The sequence below is a fragment of the Humulus lupulus genome, chromosome 4 (assembly GCF_963169125.1).
Source record: "Humulus lupulus chromosome 4, drHumLupu1.1, whole genome shotgun sequence".
In the NCBI taxonomy this organism is placed as follows: Eukaryota; Viridiplantae; Streptophyta; class Magnoliopsida; order Rosales; family Cannabaceae; genus Humulus; species Humulus lupulus.
In genome coordinates this window covers 183,753,823-183,779,981 of record NC_084796.1, presented here as the reverse complement: position 1 = coordinate 183,779,981, position 26,159 = coordinate 183,753,823, and the positions used below count along the sequence as shown (strand labels likewise).

General features: G+C 41.0%; 1 protein-coding gene across 1 annotated transcript; it reads left to right on the top strand.

Annotated features, from left to right (window-relative positions):
• The first annotated feature begins 19,514 nt into the window (after window positions 1-19,514).
• On the top strand, window positions 19,515-24,170 carry LOC133831015 (dnaJ protein P58IPK homolog). Its single transcript, XM_062261174.1, has 9 exons — window positions 19,515-19,709; window positions 20,150-20,315; window positions 20,805-21,006; window positions 21,119-21,279; window positions 22,428-22,521; window positions 22,679-22,891; window positions 23,008-23,088; window positions 23,202-23,420; window positions 23,500-24,170. The coding sequence occupies exons 1-9, from the start codon at window positions 19,595-19,597 to the stop codon at window positions 23,716-23,718; spliced, it is 1,470 nt and encodes a 489-aa protein (XP_062117158.1). The 5' UTR covers window positions 19,515-19,594; the 3' UTR covers window positions 23,719-24,170.
• Window positions 24,171-26,159: the final 1,989 nt, after the last annotated feature.

The following is a 26,159-nucleotide window of genomic DNA, read 5'->3' as shown; positions in this document are numbered from 1 at the left end:
CTCATACAAATAATGCCGCCAAACCTTCAGTGCGAATACCACTGCCTCCAGCTCCAAATCATGAGTAGGATACTATTGTTTATACTCCTTTAGCTGCCACGATGCATATGCTATAACTTTCTCATTTTGCATCAGCACGCAGCCTAAACCCATCATTGATGCAGCACAGTAAGCTGCAAACTTTCCTTCCTCCGAAGGAAGACTCAGCACAGGTGCATAAATAAGTCGTCGCTTCAACTCTTGGAAATTGTTCTCACACTTCTCTGACCAAACAAACTTCTGATTCTTTCTTGTCAATTCTGTCATCAGTGAAGAAATCTTTGAAAATCCCTCCACAAACCGCATGTAATAACCTGCCAACCCCAGGAAACTCCGCACCTCCGAGGCATTCCTTGGCCTCGGCCAATCTCTCACCGCTTCCACCTTGGACGGATCCACCTTAATCCCTTCTGCACCAACTATATGTCCAAGAAAAGTCACCTCTGGCAACCAAAACTCACACTTCTTAAACTTGGCGTATAACTGATGCTCCCTTAACCTCTGTAAAACCTGTCAAAGATGCTGCTCATGCTTTGCTTCTGAACTGGAGTATACTAAAATGTCATCGATGAAGATAATGATGAACTGATCCAAGAAGTCATTGAACACCCTGTTCATCAAATCCATAAAAGCTGTCGGGGCATTGGTCAAACCAAAAGACATGACCAAGAACTCATAGTGCCCATATCGCGTCCGGAAGGTCGTCTTCGGTACATCCTCATCTTTGATCCTCAGCTGGTGATAACCAGATTGTAGATCAATCTTTGAGAACACCGTCTTTCCCTGCAGCTGATCGAACAAGTCATCAATCCTTGGTAGAGGGTACTTATTCTTGATAGTCAACTTGTTCAATTCTCTGTAGTCTATACACATTCTCAGAGTCCCGTCCTTCTTCTTAACAAACAACACTGGAGCGCCCCATGGAGAGTAACTAGGCCTGATGAACCCCAAATCCAAAAGTTCCTGCAATTGTATCTTTAGTTCCTTCAACTCTGCTGGTGCCATTCTATATGGTGTCCATGATACTGGCTCTGTCCCCGATGCTAACTCAATAACAAACCGAATCTCTCTGCGTGGCGGCAATCCCGGTAGCTTCTCAGGGAATACATCCAAAAACTCACAAACCACCCTGGTCTCTCTCGGCCCTGCTGGCAACACCTTGGTAGTGTCCACCACACTAGCCAGAAAACCTATACATCCACCCTGTAACAAGTCTCTGGCCCTCAATGCAAAAATCATGGGTATGCGGGGTCCACACACCGCACCCACAAAGATGAAAGGATCCTTGCCCTCAGGCTCAAAAGTCACCATCTTCTTCCTGTAGTCAATAGTAGCCCCATATCTGACCAACCAGTCCATCCCTAAGATCATATCAAAATCCTCCATGTCTAACTCAGTCAGATCTACCAAAAGTTCCCTACTATCAACCATCACTGGCAGTGCCCTAACCCATCTCCTAGAAATTACCAATTCCCCCGCAGTAAAGTCCCAAACCCCGTAGTCCGATATTCACTAGGTCTACACAATCTATCAATCACTTTACTAGAAACAAAGGAATGTGTAGCACCAGAATCAATCAATACAGTAAAAGGAGAGTCAGCGCTAGAAAGCTGACCTGTCACTACCAAGTGACTGGCCTCGGCCTCTGCCTATGTCAAAGTGAATACTCAAGATGGAGTCAAGCTATCCACCTTTCCTACTTCACCTTTCTTCACTGTTGGGGAGTCTTTCCTGTGATGCCCCACTGTTCCGCACACATAACAAGCCTTGGCCCGACATTCGCCCAAATGGTGTCTTCTACACCTCGGGCACTCTGGATAGGTCCACCATGCCTCGCCGCCACCCTGACGGCCACCCTGACCACCCCGACCCCTCTTATTAGGACCAGCAGTGGTTGAAGTGTCAGGAGTGTTTCTCTTGAAATCACTGGGGCCTCCGCCCCTACCTGTCCCTGAATAAGGAGGCACCACCCTGCGGCCCTCGCGCCTCACCGCACTTTCCCTCCAAATCTTGTTCTCTGCTTCCTTAGCGGTAAGAGCCTTCTCAACGACCTGGGCATAAATTGTTCCTCCAGGTACCGTTGTAATCCTAACATCCCAAGATATCATAGCATTAAGCCCCCTGATAAATCTATCTTGCCTAGCAGCATCAGTAGGCACAAGATCTGGTGCAAACTTCACAAGCCTGTCAAAGTTTAGGGCATACTCTATAACAGTCATATTGCCCTGCACCAAACCCACAAACTCATTAACTTTTGCTGCCCTGATGGCAACATTATAGTATTTCTGGCTGAACAAGTCTCTAAAGTCTTCCCAACTCAAAGTAGTGACATCCCTTGTCTGTGAAGCCACCTCCCACCAGATGCGGGCATCCTCTCTCAACATATACGTGGCACAGGCCACTCTGTCATGTCCCTCTATCCTCATGAAATCCAGGATAGTAGTAATCATAGTCAGCCATTGCTCGGCCTTTAATGGGTCAGGTCCTCCCTCAAAAATTAGGGGTTGTTGCTTCCTGACCGCTCATATAACGGCTCCCACTTGTTCCTAACCTCCCCAAACTATACAACTGGTACCACTGCAGGTGGTACAATAAGGGCAGCACTCCCTGATGGAGCCTGCTGTCGCAGTAGACGAATCTGTTCATCTTGGCTATGTAATCGAGCTTGCATATCTGCCATGAGTTGCTGCCAGTTCTCAGGGACTGGCGGAGGAATCTGGCCCTGGTCATCACCCCCGGTCCCAGACCTAGTGCCGGCTAGTTGCGTAGATTTTCTTAGACGCGTAGCTATCCAAGTCAATCTGCAATCAACGACTCGGCAATCAGACCATGATGACAGGGTAAAAGCTTCTCCAAAATCCATCAAAGGAACATAACCAATCACAAACATTCAGAATATAGGCATTCATCCACATGCACCCGCTGCTGATAAGCATGCCCCAACATTACCACACAACAGCTAAGATAAACATTCATTCATCCATGCTCAATATTCAGTTAATCATCCAATTATTCATTTACATGCACAGCAATGCTAATTCGCATGCCTTGATATTTTCATACAGCTGTCAAGGGTCAGGCCCTATCAGTATCTCATACACCCTATTAATCCAACAAACAACATCATTCATAATTCATTCCAAGTATACAAGCATAAAAGCATACATACACATTACCAAACCCTGAATCGAGCTTGTCTCTAGCAGCGAATGTACATATCCAGCCGATCTTCAGGAACCCTTAAACCTAGGACGCTCAGATACCAAGTTGCAACGCCCTGGATAGCCAAGACTGCTACACTATGTGTAATGCCCCAAATTTCCTAATAAGGTTTAGGACCTTGATTAGGAGGCCGGGAGGGCCATAATTGATTTATTATGGTATTTAATGATTTTATGCATGTTTATGTGAATTATATTATTATATGATGGTGAATGCATGCATATGGGCTCATATTTTAATTGCAAGGGCATTTTGGTAATTTGGCCGTTGGGGGCGTGATTGAGTAATTTTATGCATATGGGTGAATTATAATTTTACCACATCATATGTGGATTGGTTCGAGCCATTCGACATGAGACGATCATGGGAATGCAAGTTTTCGGTATGGTCATAACGGGATTAAGTTCGAGGCTCGGGGTGAGTCTCGGGGTCATTTTGATGATTAGAACATTACCGGGAATTAAAGGGTAATGGGATATGATTTATTGGTATTTGATAATTTTGAGAATAACGGGAAATGGAGGGTGTTAACTATAATTAACGAGATAGGCGGGAAAGGACGGTTTTACCCTTGGGAGTGTTTAGAAGCTTTAATTTGACCTAGGGGAAAAATGGTCTTTTCACCCCTAAGATATATATCAATTCAAGGCTGTAGAAACCTTTAGACCAAAACAGAGCATCAACCTCATCACTTTCTCTCCCTCCCGTACTTGTTCTTCCTTCCATCTTCCTTTGGAATTTTTGAAGCCAACTTGAAGAACCAAGCTAGGAGATCAAAGGTGGGAGCTTAGGAACTTAGTTCAATCATTGAAGAGAACTCAAATCCAACTTGAGGTAAGGTTTCATCCAAGAACTTAAGCTTTACTCTGTTTTTCAAGTTAGTTTTCAGTTGGGAATTTGAGATGTTAGTTTTGAGAATTAATGGAAGTTCTTGAGTGTGGTTGCTTGGGTTTTGTTGAGAGTGTGATGTAGATGAGGTTTGGGGGTTGAGTTTGATGTTTTGATGATGTTTGGGGTTGATTTGGAGGTTTGTTTTTCAAGGGAAATCGCAGGGGAGAAGACCAGAAAAGTTTCTGGTTTGCTGATGGCGCCCCAGCGCTAGGCAGAGCCGGTTCTGGTGCTCTCTGACTTTGGGGCAGCGCCCCAGCGGTAGTGCACTTTCCAGCAAGCATATTTTAGGGCTCGGGAGGACTTTTAAGGCTCGGGGGTTGGTTCCTTTACCCCGTTTGGGTAGCTTGAGAGTCCCGAGAGTGTGGGATGGATCCCGGGAGTGAGGTTTTAGATTATAAACCTTTCTATGATTTATTTTATTGATGGGATTCCATATTTGGTTATGACTAGGTGACCGCTAAAGGACCAAAGGATTGATCGTTCTCAAGGGTCGTTCTTTTACTAATTCTTGCTCGAACCCGAGGTAAGAAAACTGCACCCCACATGTGACATGCATGGCTATGATTGATGCATGTTGGATGTCTAAATGTAAACATGGATAGCATAATGAATGCTTGGCAATCTTGCCCATTTGTATATGATTATTATTGAGGCATGCTGGATGATTAAGTATGATGCATGTGATGCACGAGAAACATGTGATTAGGGCGCGCCATGATTAATGAATATGAGATTGGTCAGAGCTTGAGTCTCTGAATTTGTTCATGATCACAATTATGCTAGCAACTGTTTAGTAAGCATGCTGAATGCCCTGTTCTTGGATAATTGGAATATGATACACATTGATAGCATTGCTTACTTGTGCATGGCACTGACTAATTAGTCAGGTTTGGCAAAGGTGCTAGTACCAACTGTGAAGCCGTGACTCACTAGTCAGGTTCGGCAGTGGTGCTGGGAACTGGTCACGCACTGACTAATTAGTCAGATTTGGAAAAGGTGCTAGTATCAACTGTGAAGCTGTGACTCACTAGTCAGGTTCGGCAGTGGTACTGGGCACTGGTCACACAGGGCTGACTCACTAGTCAGAATTGGCAAAGGTGTTAGTATCAACTGTGAAGCTGTGACTCACTAGTCAGGTTCGGCAGTGGTACTGGGCACTGGTCACATTGTACTAACTCACTAGTCATGACAACCCTAGTGAGTAGTGCAAGTTATGTCGATTGGACCTAATCGACCCTCTGCATTGAATGACTCAAAGAGCATTAATGCAGGACCGACCTCAAGTTCGATGAATATAAACAAGCATTTATCTAGCCAAGGGCTAGCCATGTAGAGCCATTGCGGGAAATGGGCACTGGGCCCCTAGTGACTTGGTTTTCAGTCACTCAGTATGGTTTACTAGAACCTCAAGTGATATTCACTCATCTGATCAGAGCTATGAGCTCTGCATGATCATTTTGATCATCATATGCATGGCTTGGGCACTGAGGCCCCAGTGACTTGCTTGTTGGTCACTCAGCATGGTTTATCGGAACCTCTAGTGTTACGACACTCATCTGATTAGGATTGACTTGATAGTCCTCCAATCAGAAGGCCAGGACTTCTTGTCCTGGATACCCCAGCATCTGTTTGAATCCATTTGCATGCTGAGTAGAGCTATGATTGCTAGGCATGCCAGATATGATTTGATATCATGATATGACTGTTTATGAGCATATGAGTTTTCTTGCTGGGCTTCGGCTCACGGGTGCTTTGTGGTGCAGGTAAAGGCAAAAGGAAGCTGGACCATCCTTGAGTTGGAGAGCTTAGGTGATGACGTGCACATATGCAGCTGCTCGACCAATACTTGGGCGAGGTTTGAAAGTGGAACTAGGGTTGAACCCTGTTTTGCCGCTTAGAACGGCCTGTTGTAAACACTTTCTTGTAATAAACTCTGAAACTATATTTTTGGGACCCCAATGTATATATATTAAACGTTCTAGTGAAACGTTATACCTTAACCAAAGTTTTTAACCCCTAAACCGCTAATCATACTTAGTTACACGTTTATGGCCAAACGACTCGATTAGCGAGTTTAACACTATTTGCAATGTGCACTGTAGCGGTCCCTGGAGTTGGTATGTGTTTATAAAGATGCAGAACTTGCTAATCAAGTCATTTAGTTAAAACGTGAAACTGAAACCACCAATGAACTAGGGTTAAAATATTTTGGTCTTAAACATGTACATTCTGTATAACAAAACATTTTATAGATATGGGATCCCAAAAAGGAACAGCGTTCGAAAGTCAATTTGCAAAATTTTCAAAGTTTGAACAGCCATTAGCCATTCTAAGACAAAACAAACGTTTCTTATTCCCCTGTTCCTGTTTTCCCCTCAACCGTGGCGGCTGAGCAGCTGGTCATGTACATTTAGCTCTCAGAGCTCTCCAAGTCAGGGCTGATCAAGCTTGCCCTTGCCTTACCTGCACCACGTAGCACCCGTGAGCCAAGGTACAGCAGGAAAACATAATATGCATCACAAACAACTATAACAGATGAATAATCCTTTAACCATGATCAAACACTTAATACTCACATTAATCACATTGCACGTATTCAGAATCAAAGATGCAACTAAGCATTAATAACAATCAACTTACATGATAACCAGGGCCGAAAACTTAGGCCGCACCCTCTGTTTACCCCACTGACTCCGGCCCGCTTAAACCGAGTTCAGTGCATAATAAGCTGTCCTCGGCTACCAGTGGCCGAGCCGCGCCCTGTGCGCTAGTGTAACCTTGGGCACTCTTAGGTCGTGGTTTACTTTTTGCATGGCATAATACCATTCTTTCAAAGCATACATATAAGGGAACCCTTAGTCCCATTATGAATACACAACCAGGTGCAGTTTTCTTACCTTTAATTTCCACGTTCACTGACTACGAGCAACGTCCCTCGAGCACGATCCACTTCCCGAGCCCTAGCTTAACACCCAGTCACAACCAAGGTAAAGGATTCCATTAATATTCACGTAAAGGTTTCCGGGTATAATTCTAGCTTCTGGGACATCGAGTTCCACCAAACACGGTGGTGGAATCGATCTTGAGCACCCTAGGTTAGGTTCCCGCGCTTAGAATCCCCAAAAGATCAAAAACACACCTAAGGGTTGCGACCCCTGAAACCTAGCCGCGGCCCGCCCCTGAAATAGAAACCAAGCCCCCCATGAAGGCAGACACGCACCGCGGCCCTGCCCTGTGGTGCCACAGCGCTCCCCTTCGGTAGAGCCTCCCTGGCTCCTTTGCTTCGTAGGGCCGCAACGCTCTAGAACAGAGCCACGGCCCAACCCTTCGTGCCCAGAAAACCCACCATTTCCAACATCCTAACCTTATTCAAAACCACCCTAAAGAACCCTAACTCCAAAACCCATTATTCACAAGACTTTTAACATGATTCTAGCAACATAATCCGACAGAAAACCTAGCTTAAAACCCATTAAAATCCCATTTTGATTTCTGGAACCCAACAGCTCAAAAACACAAAAACCAGTCATGCAAACTCATATTTTAACCTCTAAATTACGAATTGAAGCTTACCTTCTTTGATGAACCACTTCCTTAACAACTTTTGAGCTAAAACCCAAGCTTCCCAGCTCCAATTCAGTCCTTAAATATTCAAACCATAAACACCCTTAATATTCAGCAAAAACTCATAATTCTAACACTCAAAAATAAAACTCAATTCTTACCTTGGCCTTGGTTGAGTGTTCCTTGGTTAGAGCTGAGCTAATTCCTCAAAATTCAGCTCAAATCACAAAATTTCCAGCTGAATTCCCTTAGGTTTCTATAGCCTTCTTGAAGGAGAAAGGAGAAGTGAGGAGAAGAAATATCAAAGGGTCAGTTTGGGTTTTCTATTCCACTGACCTCTATTTTACTTAGTTAATCTTAGTTAATTAAATCAATCCCGAGGCTTGGGGTACCAGAAACGTCCCCGAGGGCAAAACGGTAAAATTCCCCAAAATTCCCACCTAAGCTTCCTAACCTCAAATATATCTCCATATATTTATTTCCATAACCCGATAACCTAAATAACCATCTAATACCCAAATTACCCCTTGACTTACCCCAAGTCAAATATTAAGCCCCATTGTGACTTCCCGCTAACTAGCTCCTTATGATCGCCTCGAGTCGCATGCTGCAGATTTACCCACATAATAATGTGGTTCTTACAATTAAAGCATATAATCACATTAACATTTACATAACCATTCAAGCACGCTTATCATATAATCATGCATTAAATCAATAAATTCACACCTAAACCAATTATGCCCTCCCGACACACTAATCAAGGCCCTTAAGCCACATTAGTGATTTTGGGTTGTTACACATGTATCCGACCTGGAAGAATATTTTGGCATACTAAGAAAATACGACATTAAGCTGAATCCCCAGAAGTGCAATTTTGGAGTTGCATCAAGAAAGTTTCTGGAGTTTATAGTCAACACAAGGGGGATAGAAGTGAATCCAGAAAAAAGCAGGCCGCTACTAGATGTCATCGCCCAAGACGTGTAAAGAAGTACAAAGCCTGACTGGAAAGGTGGCAGCTCTAAACCGCTTCATTTCAAAATCCACTGACAAATGTCTACTATTCTACAACTTGCTCAGGGGAAACAAGAAATTTGAGTTAACTGAAGAATGCGAACAGGCATTTCATGATCTGAAAACGCATCTAGCTGAACCCCCCATACTACCAAAGCCGATGTCTGGGGAGTGTATGTTTCTTTACCTGACCGTGACAGAGAATGCAGTCAGTGCCGTGTTAGTTCGAGAAGAAAATTGGGCACAGAAACCCATATATTATGTAAGCAAGCGGCTTTCTCAGAGCTGAATCACGGTACCCACTAATAGAGAAGTTGTCGTTCTGTCTCATTTTGGCTTCAAGAAAGGTCATGTCATATTTCTAGTCTCATTCTATTAACGTCTTAACTGACCAACCTTTAAGGCAGGTGTTGCAAAAGTCAGAAACTTTGGAACGTTTATTAAAATGGGCTATCGAACTTAGCCAGTTCGAGATATTATACATGCCACGAACAACAATCAAGAGCCAAGCCCATACTGACTTTGTGGCTGAGTGCACTGGTTTTCAGGTTGAGCTGATAAGGGAACCAGTGCAGGAGTTATAGAAAATCTTCGTCGATGGATCGTCAAGCGAAAACGAATTGGGAGCTGGAATAATCTTAATCTCACCTGAAGGACATCGGTTCCATACAGCTCTCAGGTTCGAGTTTTAAGCATCCAACAATGAAGTGGAGTATGAGGCCTTATTAGCAGGGCTAAAGGTGGCGAAAGAGCTGAAGGCGAAAGCCCTCCAATGCAATAGTGATTCCAAGCTCGTGGTAAATCAAATATTGAGAGAATACCAAGCTCGAGGCATCAAGATGGCGACCTACCTGGCTAAGGTAAAGGGCGAGTTGTCTGAATTCGAGTTTAGCTCCGTTGAATAGATACCCCACGAGCAGAATTCCAATGCTAATGCTCTAGCTCAACTTGCTACAACCAAAGAGGCCGAAACATTGAATGTAGTTCCGGTGGAGTTCTTGGAAATCCCGAGTGTAACAGGAGAAACGGTGGAGGTCGGAATGATTTACATAAGACCGACCTGGATGACTCCTATAATGGAATACCTCACGACTAGAAAGCTACTTGATGACAGGCAAGACGTGAGAAAACAACTTTATCAAGCTCCACGGTATGTAATAGTTGAGGGAATCCTATATGGGCGAGGTCATTCGTTGCCCCTCCTGCGATGTGTCTTGCCCGAGGAAGCAAAAACTATTTTACAAGAAATACATGAAGGTTTTTGCGGAGACCACGCTGGGGGGCAAAACCTAGCACTGAAGGTACTGAGACAGGGCTATTTTTGGCCCACTTTAGCGAAAGACTTGATCTCGTATGTGCAAAAGTGCGACAAGTGCTAGCATTTCGCCATAGTTGCCCGAGCTGCCCCAATCGAGCTAACCATGATTTCATCCCCTTAGCCATTTCCAGCTTGGGGAATTGACTTGATAGGTTCCCTACCCATGGGAAAAGGATATGTAGTAGTGGCGATCGATTATTTCACGAAGTGGGTAGAGGCTGAACCTCTATCAACCATCACCTCGAAGAGAGTCTTGGATTTCATTGTGAAGAATATCGTATGTCGATTTGGACTCTATAAAAAGATCATGTCAGACAATGGAACGCAGTTTGATAGTGATATTTTCACAAACTTTTGTGAAAAATATGGCATAACCAAGAGTTTCTCGTTAGTAGCATACCCACAGGCCAATGGGCAAGTCAAGGCTGTAAATAAGACCTTGAAGGCAAGCCTAAAGAAACGATTAGATGAAGCCAAGGGATTATGGCCCGAGCAGCTCCCACAAGTACTCTGGGCCTACCGAACCTCGCATAGAACCTCCACAAGACATACCCCTTTTCCCTAACCTTCGGAAGTGAGGCTATACTTCCAATTGAGGCAATGGCAACTACTCACAGACAAATGACGTTTGATCAAGATCATAACAGCGAGTTGCTTAGTGCATCCCTCGATCTAATCGAAGAAAAATGAGAGGCATTGCAGTTACAGCTTGCCCATTATCAACAAAGGATCACTCGTTATTTCAATTCAAAGTTTAAGGGACGCAGACTCGGATTAGGCAATCTGGTTCTCCGAATGGTCTTTTTGGCGAATAAAGATCCCAAGGATCTAGGAAGGGTCGTATCAGATCATAGAGGTCTTGCGCGAAGGAACTTTCAAGCTAGCACGGCTAAGTGGGGAAATAGTCCCACAGACCTGGAATGCCTTTCATTTAAAAAAAGTATTATCAATAGTGTTACAATTTATGTAAGGCTTATTTATAAAAGCCATTTCAATTCAATAATAGATGCATTATTAAATAACCACTTCTTTGTTTTATTATTACGAGCTCATGTTGTAAAACCAACCAAGAACGTTTATTCGTTCTGGTTCCTTGGGGGGCACATAACCGAGGAGAGTTTTTGAGAAACTTAAGCTTCCTCGAATAATGATTAAAAGCTTAGGAGTTTGGAGAAATTTATTTCAACGACTTTTAAAGCTCAAGTTTTCAATAAACCTAACGCGAACTAAGTTTGAGACATCACTACAATCCTGGATATAACCAGGTCCGAGGCCTAATTTCTAACAGGTATAATGCTATTAAGTTTATTAAAAACCCTGGATATAACCATGTCTGAGGTCTGATTTCTAATAGGTATAATGCTATTAAGTTTATTAAAAACCATGGACATAACCAGGTCCGAGGCCTGATTCTTAACGAATATGACGCAAATAAGCAAATAAAATCTTGGATACAACTAAGATATAGATAAAATCTATCTCGATCAAAAAGTTATTCCCTAAGATTTTGAATGTACAAGAGTCTAAGGATTCATAAACGTGAGAAAATAATAAATTGAGGGAAACACAAATAGATCACAAGTTAGGTGTATATTCAAAAGTATATTGTCATCTCGAGGAGAAAAATCCTTGAACTAAGCCCGAAGGCAATTATTTTGGTCCCAAGGGACTGTTACAAAAATTAAGAAAATATATATAATAATAATACAAAGGGTGAAGTAAAATCACTGAGCTCTGTCAGCACGCTCCAACTAGGTCACCTCCTCACCATCCCCCTCTGCATCTTCGGAAGCTTCGCCAGTCTCCAAGGGTTCTTGTGAGAACCGAATCTTGAACCTAGCAAGATACGGATCCCATAGCTTAGGCTGCATGAAAGAGAAGTTCTCGTCCTGGTTGAAGGCCCAGCAATGGTAAAGCCTCTCCTCCATTTTAGATGAGGACAATGCAGCTTCCTCCTTGGCCTTAGCCTCGGCCTCGATCAGCTTCTTCTTAAGTTCTTCAGTTTCGGCCTGAAACCGATTTGCGCGATGACTCGCCTCCACGACCTAAGCCTGAGAGGCGGACAACCACTCGTCCTCCTAAGCAGAAGTTAGGGAAACTTTGGCGGGCTGCTCGCTCTTTTGAGCGGCACTCAGGGCAGCTCGGAGTTCCTCGTTCCTAGTCTTAACGTGAGCTATGCTTCGATATTGAGCCAAGACAGACTGTAGAAGAATGAAGAAAGTCAAGAATAGTTTTTTTTTAAAAAAACTAAGGAAAAAGAAAGGTTAAGAGAGTGAAAGGGACTCATGGTAAGGTTCATCCCCATAGCATATTCGAGGACGTCTTTAGGACTGCGCTCCTTTATAGCCCTCAAATCCCTGGCACTGGCTTTGTAGGCATGGCCCACCTTGTGGCTTGCTATCTCATACACAATACCCTGAAAAGCCTCGGGGATCTTGTCCAAGTCGTGTGGCTCAATCGGGAACCAGACAGTAGGAGCCTCGCCTTGGATCACTTGAGGATTTGAGGGAGGTATGTATTGAGGAGGAGGAGGAGGATGAGCTTGTTGGACAGTAACCATTGTTACCAAAGCTGGGGGAGGTTCTCTTTGTGGCTACTCCCAGGCGGTGCTGGCACTCTTGTCCTTAGACGGAGATTTGGAGATTTAGCCTCGCCACTCTAGGTCTCTTCACTACGGGACCAACTCCGGTCCCGCCGACCTTAAAAGCATCCCTTAAATCTGGAGCTCCTGGAAATTCCATCTCTTCACCTGAAAAAGAGCAAGCAGAGGATTCAGTTCACAAGAGTAATAACTCAAAAATATTATAAACACAAGAAAAAGAGCAAGAATCCTACCCTCTGAACTAGGGGATGAATCTATTACGATCAGCTCGGGGGTATTGACTGGGGCACAACCTCTAACTTTGGGATTAACGGAGGTAGAGGATAGTCTAAAGCTATGACCTCCTAGATCCTAGGGGGTTCAGGTCCTTCCTCGGGGCTGGACTCATCTACATATTGCCTAAAACCAGGGGCATACGTGCCCTGAAGCAGGGAAGCCCAGGACCTACGGTTTGTCCCATAATCCTAAAAAATGGTGGATCTAAAATGTAAAGTGTTGTCAACTATGATGGTACCTTTGGATAGCTATGATCATAAAGTACCACCAAATGATCCACGCACTGGAGGAGGGTTGTGTTTAGGTCCGGGTTAATGGGGTGACGACTAACGAGCTGGTTAGGGTTGAATCGAATTAGCCTATAATTGGCAGCAGCCTGATCTAACTCTCTATAAGGATATGGGTTACCTTGGCCGGAGGGGCCGGCTGTTGCCATAGACGCAGTTCGCTCAGGATTGGCCCCTGATTATCTTCAGGAGCTCGCCTTTTTTGCACCAGCGGTGCCACATTTTCTTCCTCCTTGGCGTCCTCACTGGCTAGCAAGGTCTCTTGAGAAGGAGAGAGCTCGAGGATGATGGGAAGAGGAGCTCAGATCCTCAGAGCTAATGTTTGGCCCTTGCTGATGAATTTGCAAGCCACCATGGTGGCGTCATTCACAATCTGACGATAGTCTTTCTCCCTGGAAGGAAGACTAGACAAGGTCTCGTACTGACCCCCGAGCGTCACAGACCGCCCTGTCCTCACGAATATAGATGCACAAAGAGCAAAGTTAGTTAGAATCTAAAGAATATATATATAATGCACAAGTGATAAAAGTTCACATGCTGAGTTCACAAAGACAGAAGACTTACGAGGACTGTTGAAGTACCAATGGTCGCAGTTCTTGAACCCATTTGACATAAAGAATAAATCTTTATAGTCATTTGGGTGGTTGGGGAGGTCGATGACAGAGCCGGAGTTTGAAAATGAGTGAGGTAGTAAAACTGTCACCTCACCTCTTCTGGTCGGGACTGGCTTTGAGGCAAAGGAAATACATAATGTCTGCCGGAGTGGGGACCTCCCACTCATGCCTTAGAAACAAATACTTTAACCCCACCAAAAGCCTGTATGAGTTTGGGGAGAGCTGGAATAGAGCCAGTTTGACGTAGTTCAAAAAGTCTATGAAATACTAGTCCAATAGGTGAAAGGCACCGACCTTCGGGTGCTCATCACTCCAAGCCTCGTAGTCGTCTTGGAGAGGGGCGCAGCTCCATTCTCCCTCCAACGCAGGTTGGGTGATAAGACTGTTAGCTCCCATCTCAATCAAGTGACTGAGCAGGATCTTATTCACTTTCTCCTGAGTCGTTATGTAACTCCCTAGTTACTCCAAGACCGTTACTGTGAACTTTAAACAGTGCTTAACTCGCTAAATGATTCATTAGGTTATAAACGTGCATCTAGGTGTTATTAATAGGCCAGGGTGAAAATCTCTATTAAAAGGAATGGATGTATTTTATTTAAAACATTAAACTGTACATGGGCCCATAAAAACGTTTACAAGTTATTTACAATCCAAAATGGTCATTAAAGTATAAAAATTACAACCTGCCGACCTAAGCGGCAAAATTAGGGTTTAACCCCTAGTTCCTTTGAGAAACACCTTGGCCGTGGTGTCAAGCGGCCGCATATGTACACATCGCCACCTAAGCTCTCCACTCAAGGCTAGGTGAGCTTTTTTCCCCCTTTACCTGCACCACATAGCACCCGTGAGTCAAGGCTCAGCAAGAAAACTTATTACTGCATATATACAATATCAATAAATGATTCTGATAATCATACTGGGGCTTGCAGCCCAATCGGATAAGTGAATATCAATAATGATTATAGTAACCATGTTGGGGCTTGCAGCCCAATCAAATAAGTGAATATCAATAATGATTATGGTAATCATTTGGGGCTTGCAACCCAACCAGATAAGTGACTAATAAGTCACAAACTTGAACCAGATAAGTAACTAATAAGTCATGAACTTGGGCTCTGCACCCTAAGCCATGTGGCATTACGGTCACCTGAGCCTTTTGGCTCTGTCTCTAAGTAACTAGCCTTTAGACTAGACAAGCGCTTTTGTTTTCATCGAACTTAAGGTCGGTCAAGCATTTCATGCTTATGTCGATTAGATCTAATCTTTTCGGCTTGCATTAAACACACTAATACTGTTCTTGACTCATACGTCAATTCCATATGACCAGTGCTTAGTACTACTGCCGAACTTGACTAATAAGTCACAACTTCACAGTCAATACTAACACCATCGCCAATTCTAACTAATAAGTCAGTACCACTCACAAGTAAGCAAGAGTGCTAAGCATTTAATATGCAATCAATGCCCACATATAAAGCACTCAACATGCCTCATCAATAACCATGCATGTCACATACTGGGTGTAGTTTTCTTACCTCTGGTTTGAGCGTGAAATAATAAAATAATGACCCTTTGAGAACGATCAATCCTTTGGTCCCTTAGCGGTCACCTAGTCATAACCAAATATGGAATTCCATTAATAAAATAAATCATAAAAGGTTAATGGTCTAAACCTCGCTCCCAGGACCTTGAATCCTACTAACACGGTTAGTAGATTCGATCCTGAGCCTTAAGAATTGAAACCCCAAGCCTAAAACCCTTGAAAAACTCCTCCCTGCACAAAAAGAAGGGCAGGTCGCGACTTGGTCTAGTGAGTCGCAGCGCACCCCCAAGTCAGAGAGCAATTTGCCTGGGGTACCAAGGGTAGGTCGCGACTTGCCTAAGCCAAGTCCGACTTGACCCCACGAACACAGCCCCCTGCCATTCTCTCCATTAAAACAAGCCAAAAACCTTCACCAATCAACCCATAAATCACACCTAAGTATTACCACAACTTATCCAACACTCAACCAACAAAACCTAAGCTTTAAACCATTTAAAACCTCATCAAATTCCCATATATTCAGTCCTAAATATCAACTAAAAACCAGCTGAAAAACAGGGCAAAAACTATAAACTTAAACTGAAATTCTTACCTCCAACTCAGAATTAAACCCCCTTCAATGGTTGAACACTAGCCTAGGACCTTAAGCTTTGATTCCCAAGATGAATCCCCAAGCTAAGCTTCAAAACTCCAAGCCGAACAAGAAGAAAAAGAAAGAATCCAGAGGTAGAGGATGAGGACTCTGTTTTGGCTGCCTTAAGCTTTTACAACCAGCTAGTTAAAATATAACCCTTAGTCAAAGACCAAAATGCCCCCATGCCTAATTTAACTTCTTAATAGCCCTTAAGGGAAAAACCGTCATTTCTCGTCTAATCCTGTTAATTATAATTAACGTCCTCCAATTCCCGTTATTCCCAATATTCTCCAATAATTAATAAATCAAATCCCATTACCCTTTAATTCCCGGTAATGTACTAATCATCAAATTACCCCGAGACTCACCCCGAGCCCGGTAAATAACCCCGTTATGACCAAACCGTTAACTTGTATTCTAAGATCGTCTCATGCCGAATAGCCTGAACATATCCACATAGTAATGTAGCCTCATTCATAAATCCCCACACATGCATGAAAATATACAAATATACCCTCAACGGGCCAAATTACCAAAATACCCTAACAATGAAAAGTGGACCCACATGCATGCATTTATCATCATATAATAATATAAATCACCTAATCATGCATATAATCATTTAATTGCATAATAAATCAATTATGACCCTCCCAGCCCCCTAATCCAGGCATTAAGCCACATTAGGGAATTTGGGTCGTTACACGTTATCTGGGAGACTATGTGCTCGACCTTAAAGAATGCGTTGGGGTCAACCACGATCTCTCTCTCCACCACAGGACCAAAGTGAGGGATGGGAGAATCAGAGGCGATCTGCTTGCCTTTTGGTTCTGAACAGAGGAGCTCGTGGAAGCTTTCTTTGCGGGTGCCATGATTCAGATCGCTTGACGACAAAGCGGCCTATTAGTAGGCAACCTAAGATGGTTTCTAGCTGCGGTTGTAGAGGTACAGAAGTCCAAAGGTTTAAATGGTTTACTTTCGAGATTTAAAAAATTATACGAGCTAAGCTTTGTCCCAGCCTTAACACGTGGTCCTAGGCCACACGTCTCGATTTCTTAAAATTCCCAGATACTTCAAGATTTGCGTGTCAGATATGTTAGACCCACTATTTTACTTTTGAGAGCAGTATAATGCAAAACCGCCTAAGGAATCGTAACCTTTAAGCTACCTAGGATTAAACCTAAAACCCCTTCGGCTTCTACACCCCAAAAAGGTATACAAACCGATTTACCATTATAATTTTCTATAAAAAAAACCCATAAAATTTGCCCAGTTTTATGAGTACCTTATTTCTAAACAAGTCTAATTTCATTCACGTAGCCTAAATCAAACACTATTTCCTATCTACACTTAGACGTAGCCTAAACAATATTGAGCAAAGAGCGTTTTTCGAAGTAGAAAACTCACTGGAAAATAAAGAATTGAAAAATTCAAACCAGGTGAGGAAATACTTACAGATTATATGTTCGTTTAAAAGAAGATATTGATATGTCCACAGGAAGCTCCTTGAAACCTTATGAAAGTCTGAAAGGCGATGATGGCTTTGGGGAAGAATTTGAAAGAAAAAGGGAAACTTCGTTGTTTTTGAAAAGGAAATTTTTTGAATGCAAAGGTGGTGAGGTTTCCAAACTGATCATCCTATTTATACGTAAACTATGAGAATTAATTTGGGTCATCCAATTGGGTTAGGTCGATATCCAAAGACCAAGATTAAATGAACCATATGGCGGCAAAAAGTTGACAGGATAGTTGTCACAGTCCTCGAAACCTGAACGAACGCCAATCGAAGGCAGCCACGTGTCCAGTACTCGAGTAGTAGGCATGCACGATTTTACATGGCAGAAGTCTAAAAGTCCCTACTGTGCATGTCAGAAAGTGACGACATCAAGCACGAGCATGAGCTTAAGGCAAATGTTGTACCTTGAAATTAGCACGAGTACAGGTGGCAGATGAATATGTAGAAAAATAGTCAAGTAGAAAATCTGGCTAACAGTGATGTGAACAGCTCGAGTTTGGAGGTTTGACAGCACGATACACAGTTTATTATCAGACCGCCTCTCAGGATAACAATTGAGCTCGAGACTTATAATAACTAGGTCCAACTTTGGGCGCTCTGAGCTCACTATGAGCTAGAGTTCAGATAGTCGTTGAACATGAGCTCGGGTGAGATATTTAGCTCGTGGAAACTTGGGCAGAACGCATACTGAATGATCCCAAGAGATTTAGTAGTTCTTTATACGCTCATTAATGCCCAGACTGTATCACATATCTATCATTTATTATCCAAAATAACAGGAGTATATTCTATTCTATTATCAAATCATATCCCAATATAAATGAAAATAATCTATATTAAATAGATACCAAATTTATTCACGCGGTTACCCAAATTTGTCAATAAATTTTTTTTATAAATACTAAAAATAATGGACAAGGATGAAAATTATCATTTTTGTATTATCAAAATTCTCCAGAAATCGAGGGAGAAATAATATTGACTCATAGACCATATGAATTTTAACTACGAAACTACGTAAAAATTGTAAAAATTATGCATGTTCAAGAGAGTATTTACCATTTCATTTTATAATTAGTATTAATCTACCTATTTTATTTCTTAATACACTCATATAAATATATATATATATTTATTATTGATTTCTTAGTTTCAGACATCATCAACATATATGGATGATGATCATGATGGCAAGCAATTAGTTAGAATATTTGGTAGAGTTACCGACCTTAAAGTTTTGATCTGAAAGAGTTGCTTTCGATAGCCTATTCTTTCGCAACATGTCCAGACTATCGTATTCTTTGTTCTCCGACGATAAGGGAGCTTCCCGGTGACGACAGCCCAAGGATTTTCTTCTCCGGTTCAGGGACCGTTGCCATCTGACACCCTACGATCGCCGTTTTCGGCTCCGGCTCCGGCTCCGGCTCCATTCGAGTCTATAATAAAGCCACGTTGATCCGCCTGCTTCAGGGCTACGACATTGTCCAAAATATGTGGTGAAAATTACACTTAGTACCCAATTTAATTTAACTTTTTTAATTTTTACCCATTTTTTAAAACTCTTAGATTAATACTCAAATTATTAATGACTCTACTCATTGTACAGTGATCTAGTGTAAATGTCAGTGAAATATTATTTAAAGAGGGAAGTAAATGATACGACAGAGGCAAAGATTGAGATTTTTACATTGGACTTCTAGTAGTGTTTTAAGAGTAATATGAGAAATGTGCTTTAAAAAATGGGCAATATTCAACTAAATATTATTAGTAGCTATTTTTAGTTAACTAATCTTAAAACTGGGTATTTTTCAAGTTATCCCAAATATGTGGGCTCTGGCCCAATGTTTCACTTCCTAAACTTGGGCCCGTCAAAGTCCAGTCCACGTGTAAACCACTGATTGGTGAGAGTAACGTGGAATGACATTGAGGATCGTAAAACACTACTAACCAGCAAAATCGTATATTTATTATTATTATTTTGTTTTTGTAAATTTTAATTCTTCTTCTTCTTCTTCAATTCGAGTATAAATCAATATATATATGTGTGAAATTCGTATACGAATTCTGGGTGTGAATGGTGGAGAATCGAATGGAGGCAGTAGCTTGGAGAGGATTAGCTTACGCAGGGTTCTTGCTGCATTTCGTCTTGGTCTGCCAACTTCTCCTTCTTCAACCTCTCTCTGCTTTGGGTTTGTCCACTTCTCACTTTTTTTATCCATTTACACCAATTTTGTTGTTTTACTATCAATTATAATGATGTTTGTTGTATAATGGTGTTATTTAAGCTTCGATCTGGTATTGATTTTCTTTTTAGATTTGTTTTGTGCTTAATTAGGTAGATTTTGGTTGATTGGATTTGTGGGTTTTGGTTTGGCTCCCAAAAAAGGAGTGTTTTTTTTTTTTAGTTTTGATTTGGGATTTAACATAACGTTTTAAGATTTAGCGATTAACTGGGGAAAATGATATTAAACCAAAATATATATGGATTATTCTGACTGATTAATATGCATATGCTAGAAATGGGCTGGAAGTTATTATATAATAAATACATACATACACAGTCATATATATACTGGGACTTGTGTTGATAATTGTAAAGTGTATGAAATGTACTGCTTGAATATGCCAGGTAGCAAAGCTAGTAATGCTGCTGAGTTGTTCGAGAAGGTTTCACAGAATGTGAAAGTGAAGCGTTATAGTGAGGCTCTTGATGATCTTAATGCTGCAATTGAGGCAGATCCAACTCTTTCAGAAGCCTATTTTCACCGGGCATCAATTCTTCGTCAGCTATGCAGGTTCATCCTCCACTGTTACTATGATGATGTTTAGTTCGACGCTTGTTTTTTCAATTAGTATAATCCTGAAATCAATTTGTTGCTTTTTTCTCTTTCTATTTTGATTTTGTATGATTGGATGTTAATTTTACGTTGGCCATATCAACCATTACAACATCTGAAATACAATCAAGATGCTTCTCCAACAAAAAACAACCCTTAATAAAGAAAAGAATAACTTTGCAAGAGATTAAGGAAAGTTATTTAAAACACAATCAATGATAACTGTTCATGTTCACTGTAATTCTCAAGTTAGTTTAATCTTCATTTACTTTATTAGTAAAATGAGTTTGACTTTATTGAGAGAAAATATTTTATGAAAATCTCTTACTTTCAGAATTTTTAGATAGGTGTATGGACTCTCTCTTTCCCTTTTTCTCTCATCTCTCTCTCTCTTTCCAATTTCTGATTGGAAAATTATATGATTCAGGCAGTTTTTGGCTGATGTAGATATGAGGAATCGGAGAAAAGTTATAAAAGTTTTCTGGAGCTAAAACCTCGAAATTCGGCAGCAGAAAAGGAGCTTTCTCAATTGCACCAGGCTCAGAGTGCACTTGCTACAGCTTTTTCTTTCTTTGAGTCGGGTGATATTTTGAAATCTTTGGAATATGTTGACAAAGTTGTACTCGTTTTCTCTCCAGCATGCTCGAAGGTAATTTTTTTTCTCTTTTTTATTGTTATTGGCTTCATGTAATTTTACCATAGCCAATTAGCTAATAGCAGGTGGTGAATTTGAGTAACCCCATGGACATTGATTAATGCAGGCCAAACTACTCAAGGTGAAATTGTTGATATCAAGTAAAGACTATTCTAGTGCCATCTCTGAGAGTGGATTCATTCTTAAAGAACATGAGGATGATCTGGATGCATTATTACTCCGTGGTCGTGCCTACTACTATTTAGCGGACCATGATGTTGCTATAAGGTTTGTTTAAAAACAGCTTTAATGAAGGGCTGGACTGCTAGTACAGTGATCATTTTAATTTTGAGAACACTGATAGGCTTTTCTTAGCAAGAATCTAATTTTCAATCTCACAACACCAATTGCTGAAATCCCTCAAGGAAATCTTTATTGAAATGATAACAGTAGTACAAATTTACAAGCTTTCGAGAGGCTTGTACTCTCCTATTCCAACCTTTCAAGAGGATTGGGCTCTCCACAATGAGTCTAAACCCTCTTAATTTTCTGCACACCCAACTCTCTAGTCCCATAACCCTTAAATACATTTCTATAGCCATATCAAAGACTAACCACAACCTATTATTACATGACAACTCAGCAATCCTACCAAAATTTACTGAATACAAAAGTAACAATTAAAACCATCAACCAACTAGTCTACTTAGGCTTTCTCCTACAAACAACACTGGTCGCTTATCAATACCCACGCCCCAAACTTTCACCTTGTCCTCAAGGTGATAATCTAAAAATTGCTCTTGCAATAGCTGGTGGTCTTCCAATTGTCCTTGGGTTGCTGTGGTACACCATGCGGCTGCTGAATCAGTGGGAAATTATAAATAGATTTCTTCACTGCAGCCATATCCAATTTCATGGCTTTCATCTCTTCTTCAAGGCAGGCTGAAGCTTCTGATATCTCGATTGACTTCTTGGGTCCCATGTCCGCAGCTCACTACAGCAAATTGATAGGCTTTTCTTAGCAAGAATCTAACTTTCAATCTCATAACACCAATTGCTGAAATCCCTTGAGGAAATCTTTATTGAAATGATAACAGTAGTACAAATTTACAAGCTTTCGAGGTACTTGTACTCTCCTATTCCAATCTTTCAAGAGGATTGGGCTCTCCACAATGAGTCCAAACTCTTAATTTTCTACACACCCAACTCTCTAGTCCCATGACCCTTGAATACATTTCTATAGCCATATCAAAGACTAACCACAACCTATTATTACATGACAACTCAGCAATCCAACCAAAATTACTGAATACAAAAGTAACAATTAAAACCCAACTAGTCTACTTAGGCTTTCTCCTACAAACAGCACTGTTCGCTTATCAAACACTTATACATGTGGGAAATGAAGTAATATAGATGAATGTGTTGCTTTTTAGGCATTACCAAAAGGGACTCCGCCTTGATCCAGAGCACAGTGAATTGAAGAAAGCATATTTCGGACTAAAAAATTTACTCAAGAAGACAAAAGCTGTAAGTCTCAAATCTAGTGAATTGAAGAAAGTACAGTCCGAAAGAAGTTTGCTTTTCTTCTTTCTTTTGGTTATATAAGTTGATCTTCTTTACAGCATACGTCTGCACAGATAATTAATCAGTTTTTATTTTCTTATAAATTCTTCGTATTGTGCAGGCAGAAGATAATGTAAATAAGGGCAAGTTGAGGGTTGCAGTGGAGGATTTCAAAGCAGCTCTTGCCTTGGACCCTAATCATCTTGCTCATAATGTACATCTTCATCTTGGTTTGTGTAAGGTCTTGATCAAGCTCGGAAGGGGAAAGGATGCTTTAAGCAGTTGCAACGAAGCACTTAGTATTGATGGGGAACTCCTTGAAGCCTTAGTTCAGGTAAGTTTGTTTTATCAACCTAGTATAGGGTTTTCCATGTATGAAACCATTTCCATTGGTGTTCTTTATGTTAGATATCGCTAATCTTGTGTTTACGTGGCTGTTCTGTTTCTCAGAGGGGTGAAGCTAAGCTTCTGACAGAGGATTGGGAAGGTGCCGTTGAAGATCTGAAATCAGCAGCTCAACAATCATCTCAGGTTAGCTCTGCTACTATTTTTTTCATCGTCAATCTTTTTCACAATCAGACCTCAGCATTTTTACAGCCCTTGTTAATTATGCATTGAAGATTAATTAATTTCCAATCTCGCAGGACATGAATATTCGGGAAGCTTACATGAGAGCTGAGAAAGCATTAAAGATGAGCAAACGCAAAGACTGGTACAAGATCTTGGGAGTTTCAAAGACTGCTGCTGTTTCTGAGATCAAGCGTGCTTACAAGAAGCTTGCTCTGCAATGGCATCCAGACAAAAATGTGGATAATAGAGAAGAAGCAGAGGCAAAGTTCAGAGAAATCGCTGCTGCATATGAGGTTCGAATACCCCCAATTCACTCTGGAATTGCAATCTTCATCAAAATTTTCATCTTAAATGTTGTATTATTCTTCACAGGTTCTTGGCGATGAAGATAAACGAACAAGATATGATAGAGGAGAAGACCTTGAAGATATGGGCATGGGTGGTGGCGGAGGAGGCGGTGGCTTTAATCCTTTTGGTGGTGGAGGACAGCAATACACATTTACATTTGATGGCGGCTTTCCTGGTGGTGGTGGATTCGGAGGAGGATTTCCTGGTGGTGGAGGTGGCGGCGGCTTTGAATTTCATTTTTGATTCCACAAAGATAGAGAGTACTGCAGTCCTTCAAGGAAGAACCTCCAACACCAGTATGACTAATTGCTGACAGGTTTTGGCCAATAGATAGAATCAGTTCATCTAAAAGTGAAAGATGCATTCCTTTTGTGTTCTTTATATAACTTTCAATGTAGTTCTTCCCCTTATAAATTTATTCTGTTGGTTGGCACCATGAGAATATGAGATCATCTTTGCACAGAGGAAATCTGATACTGCTGAAAAGTTTTTAATTCAAACATATTGTCGTTCGTTGGAATCATGTCGTTTTCTTCGTTCTCTACAAGTCGTGTGGTCCATTCGTTTTGGAGGACTTGCGTCGTTTTTTTTTATTTATTTAATTTTGGCGGTTCCATTTAGTTTGTCATTTTGACATGTTTGTAACAAGGCGTAGTGGTGGAATACATAACTAGTATTTACTCTCTTCCAGATAATATTTTGGTTTTTGTTAGATATTTAAGATCTCTCTTCCATTATCTATTTTATTATAGTCCAATAAACTAGTCACTCCAAATTGTTGCCACAAAAAATATAAAATAAAATATGATGTTTCTAATATTTTTTTACTTGAATAATCAAATATCGCATTATTATATTATATTTATTTTTTGGAGGGAGTATTATGTATATAAATACTTAAATAATTAACAAAACAAATTATTTAAAATGATATGAGATTTTATAATATGCAAAATTTATTGTTGATGTTTAATTTAAGACTCAATTTTTTTTTAAAATTTATGTCGCGTCTCACTAATATAAATACTCATTTAAATTGAAAGTATATTTTATTTATTTGTTTTCACACATGATTATCTTAAATGAGTTGTACATTCAAGTATTCTTATTAGGACAGTAACATGCGTAAATAGAAGTGGAGATTTGAGTCTAAGTTAAACAAAAGATGAGAGGTATTATCATCATTTCTTTTTTAATATTTTGATGGATGTTGTCTTTTTTAAAACATATTTTTCACTATTGCCTTTTTACACATCATATGTCGTTTTCTTGATATTTGTCTTTTCCTTGCTATACTATCATTTTGGATTGATAGTGTCAGCAATTTAATTTTTATCAATATGTATCCTTTCTTGATATATTGTGGTTTGGTACTATTATCGTGGTCTAAAATTCTAAATGAAAATTGAACACACTCGTATTAATATTATCATTATCTTTTAAATTTGTTGTATTTAATTGTTAGCATGTTTATCGCTTCCCAGTTAAGATATTTACTTAGTTTGTTTGTTAGCTAGGCTCATTTAGTCAAATGTTGTTAGACTTATTTCTATATATTCTGTATTCTGTTTTATTCTTGTATATATATACATGTAATCGTTCTTATTATTGAAATAAGAATTATTATTGAAATAAGAAGATTGATAAAACCTTTTCATAGTATCAAGATCAAATTGATCCAACCAAAACAATTTTTTTAAGCAGCAGTTATGCCTAATCAATCTTCCCACACTATTCCAAATGGTGATGATCTGACACTCCGCTCATCATTGTTTCTTTACCCAACATTCTCAAGCATACCTTGACAAACTATCTCTCCCGGAAGCTTCAAATAGAGGCCACACTCATTGGTTATGGTCTCTTCAAATTTCTTGATGGTACCTATCCTGCACCTTCTTCTACCATCACCACAACGTCCGGTTCCGCCGGGACCGCACCAAACCCGAATTATCTCACTTGGGTACGCCAAGACAAACTTCTCTTTGGCTCACTTGTTGGTACCTTGGAACCCATGCTTGTCCCTCTCATCTCTCGTTCTAAAACCACAAAAGAAGTTTGGGATACCCTTGCCAACACCTTTGCTAAACCAACTAGAGGACACATCAAGCAACTCAAAGCCAATCCCAAAGCCATCACCAAAGGCCCTCAAACTATCACTAAGTGCATGCATGCTCTAAAGGCATGCACTGATCAGTTAGCCTTGCTTGGTAACCCAATTGATTCTGAGGACATTACTGACAAAGTTCTAGACGGTCTCGACTCAACATTTCAAGGAGTCATTGATGCTGTCCATGGTCGTGACACACCAATATCTTTTGATGAACTTCACGAAAAGTTGTTGAATCGTGAACTTGCAATCAAATCTGAACCTATCCTTTTCTCTTTTCCCGCTTCTGCCCAACCCACCCACACACAACCTATCTATAATCACCAACCCACTACCATCTTCCGCCCCACATCGAACACCCGCCCCACCAACACCAACAATAAACGTCTCACCAACAATGGTCCCCGCCCCTACCTCGGCAAATGCCAATGGTGCCACACCAAGGGCCATTCGCTTCATCAATGTCCTATCTTCCAAGAAAAACATCCTGCCATTCGTCCGCCTCCTCGACCTGCCAACCCACAAGCTCATGTAGCTACCATCTCTATGGCGGCCACCGGCAACACCCATCACGTTA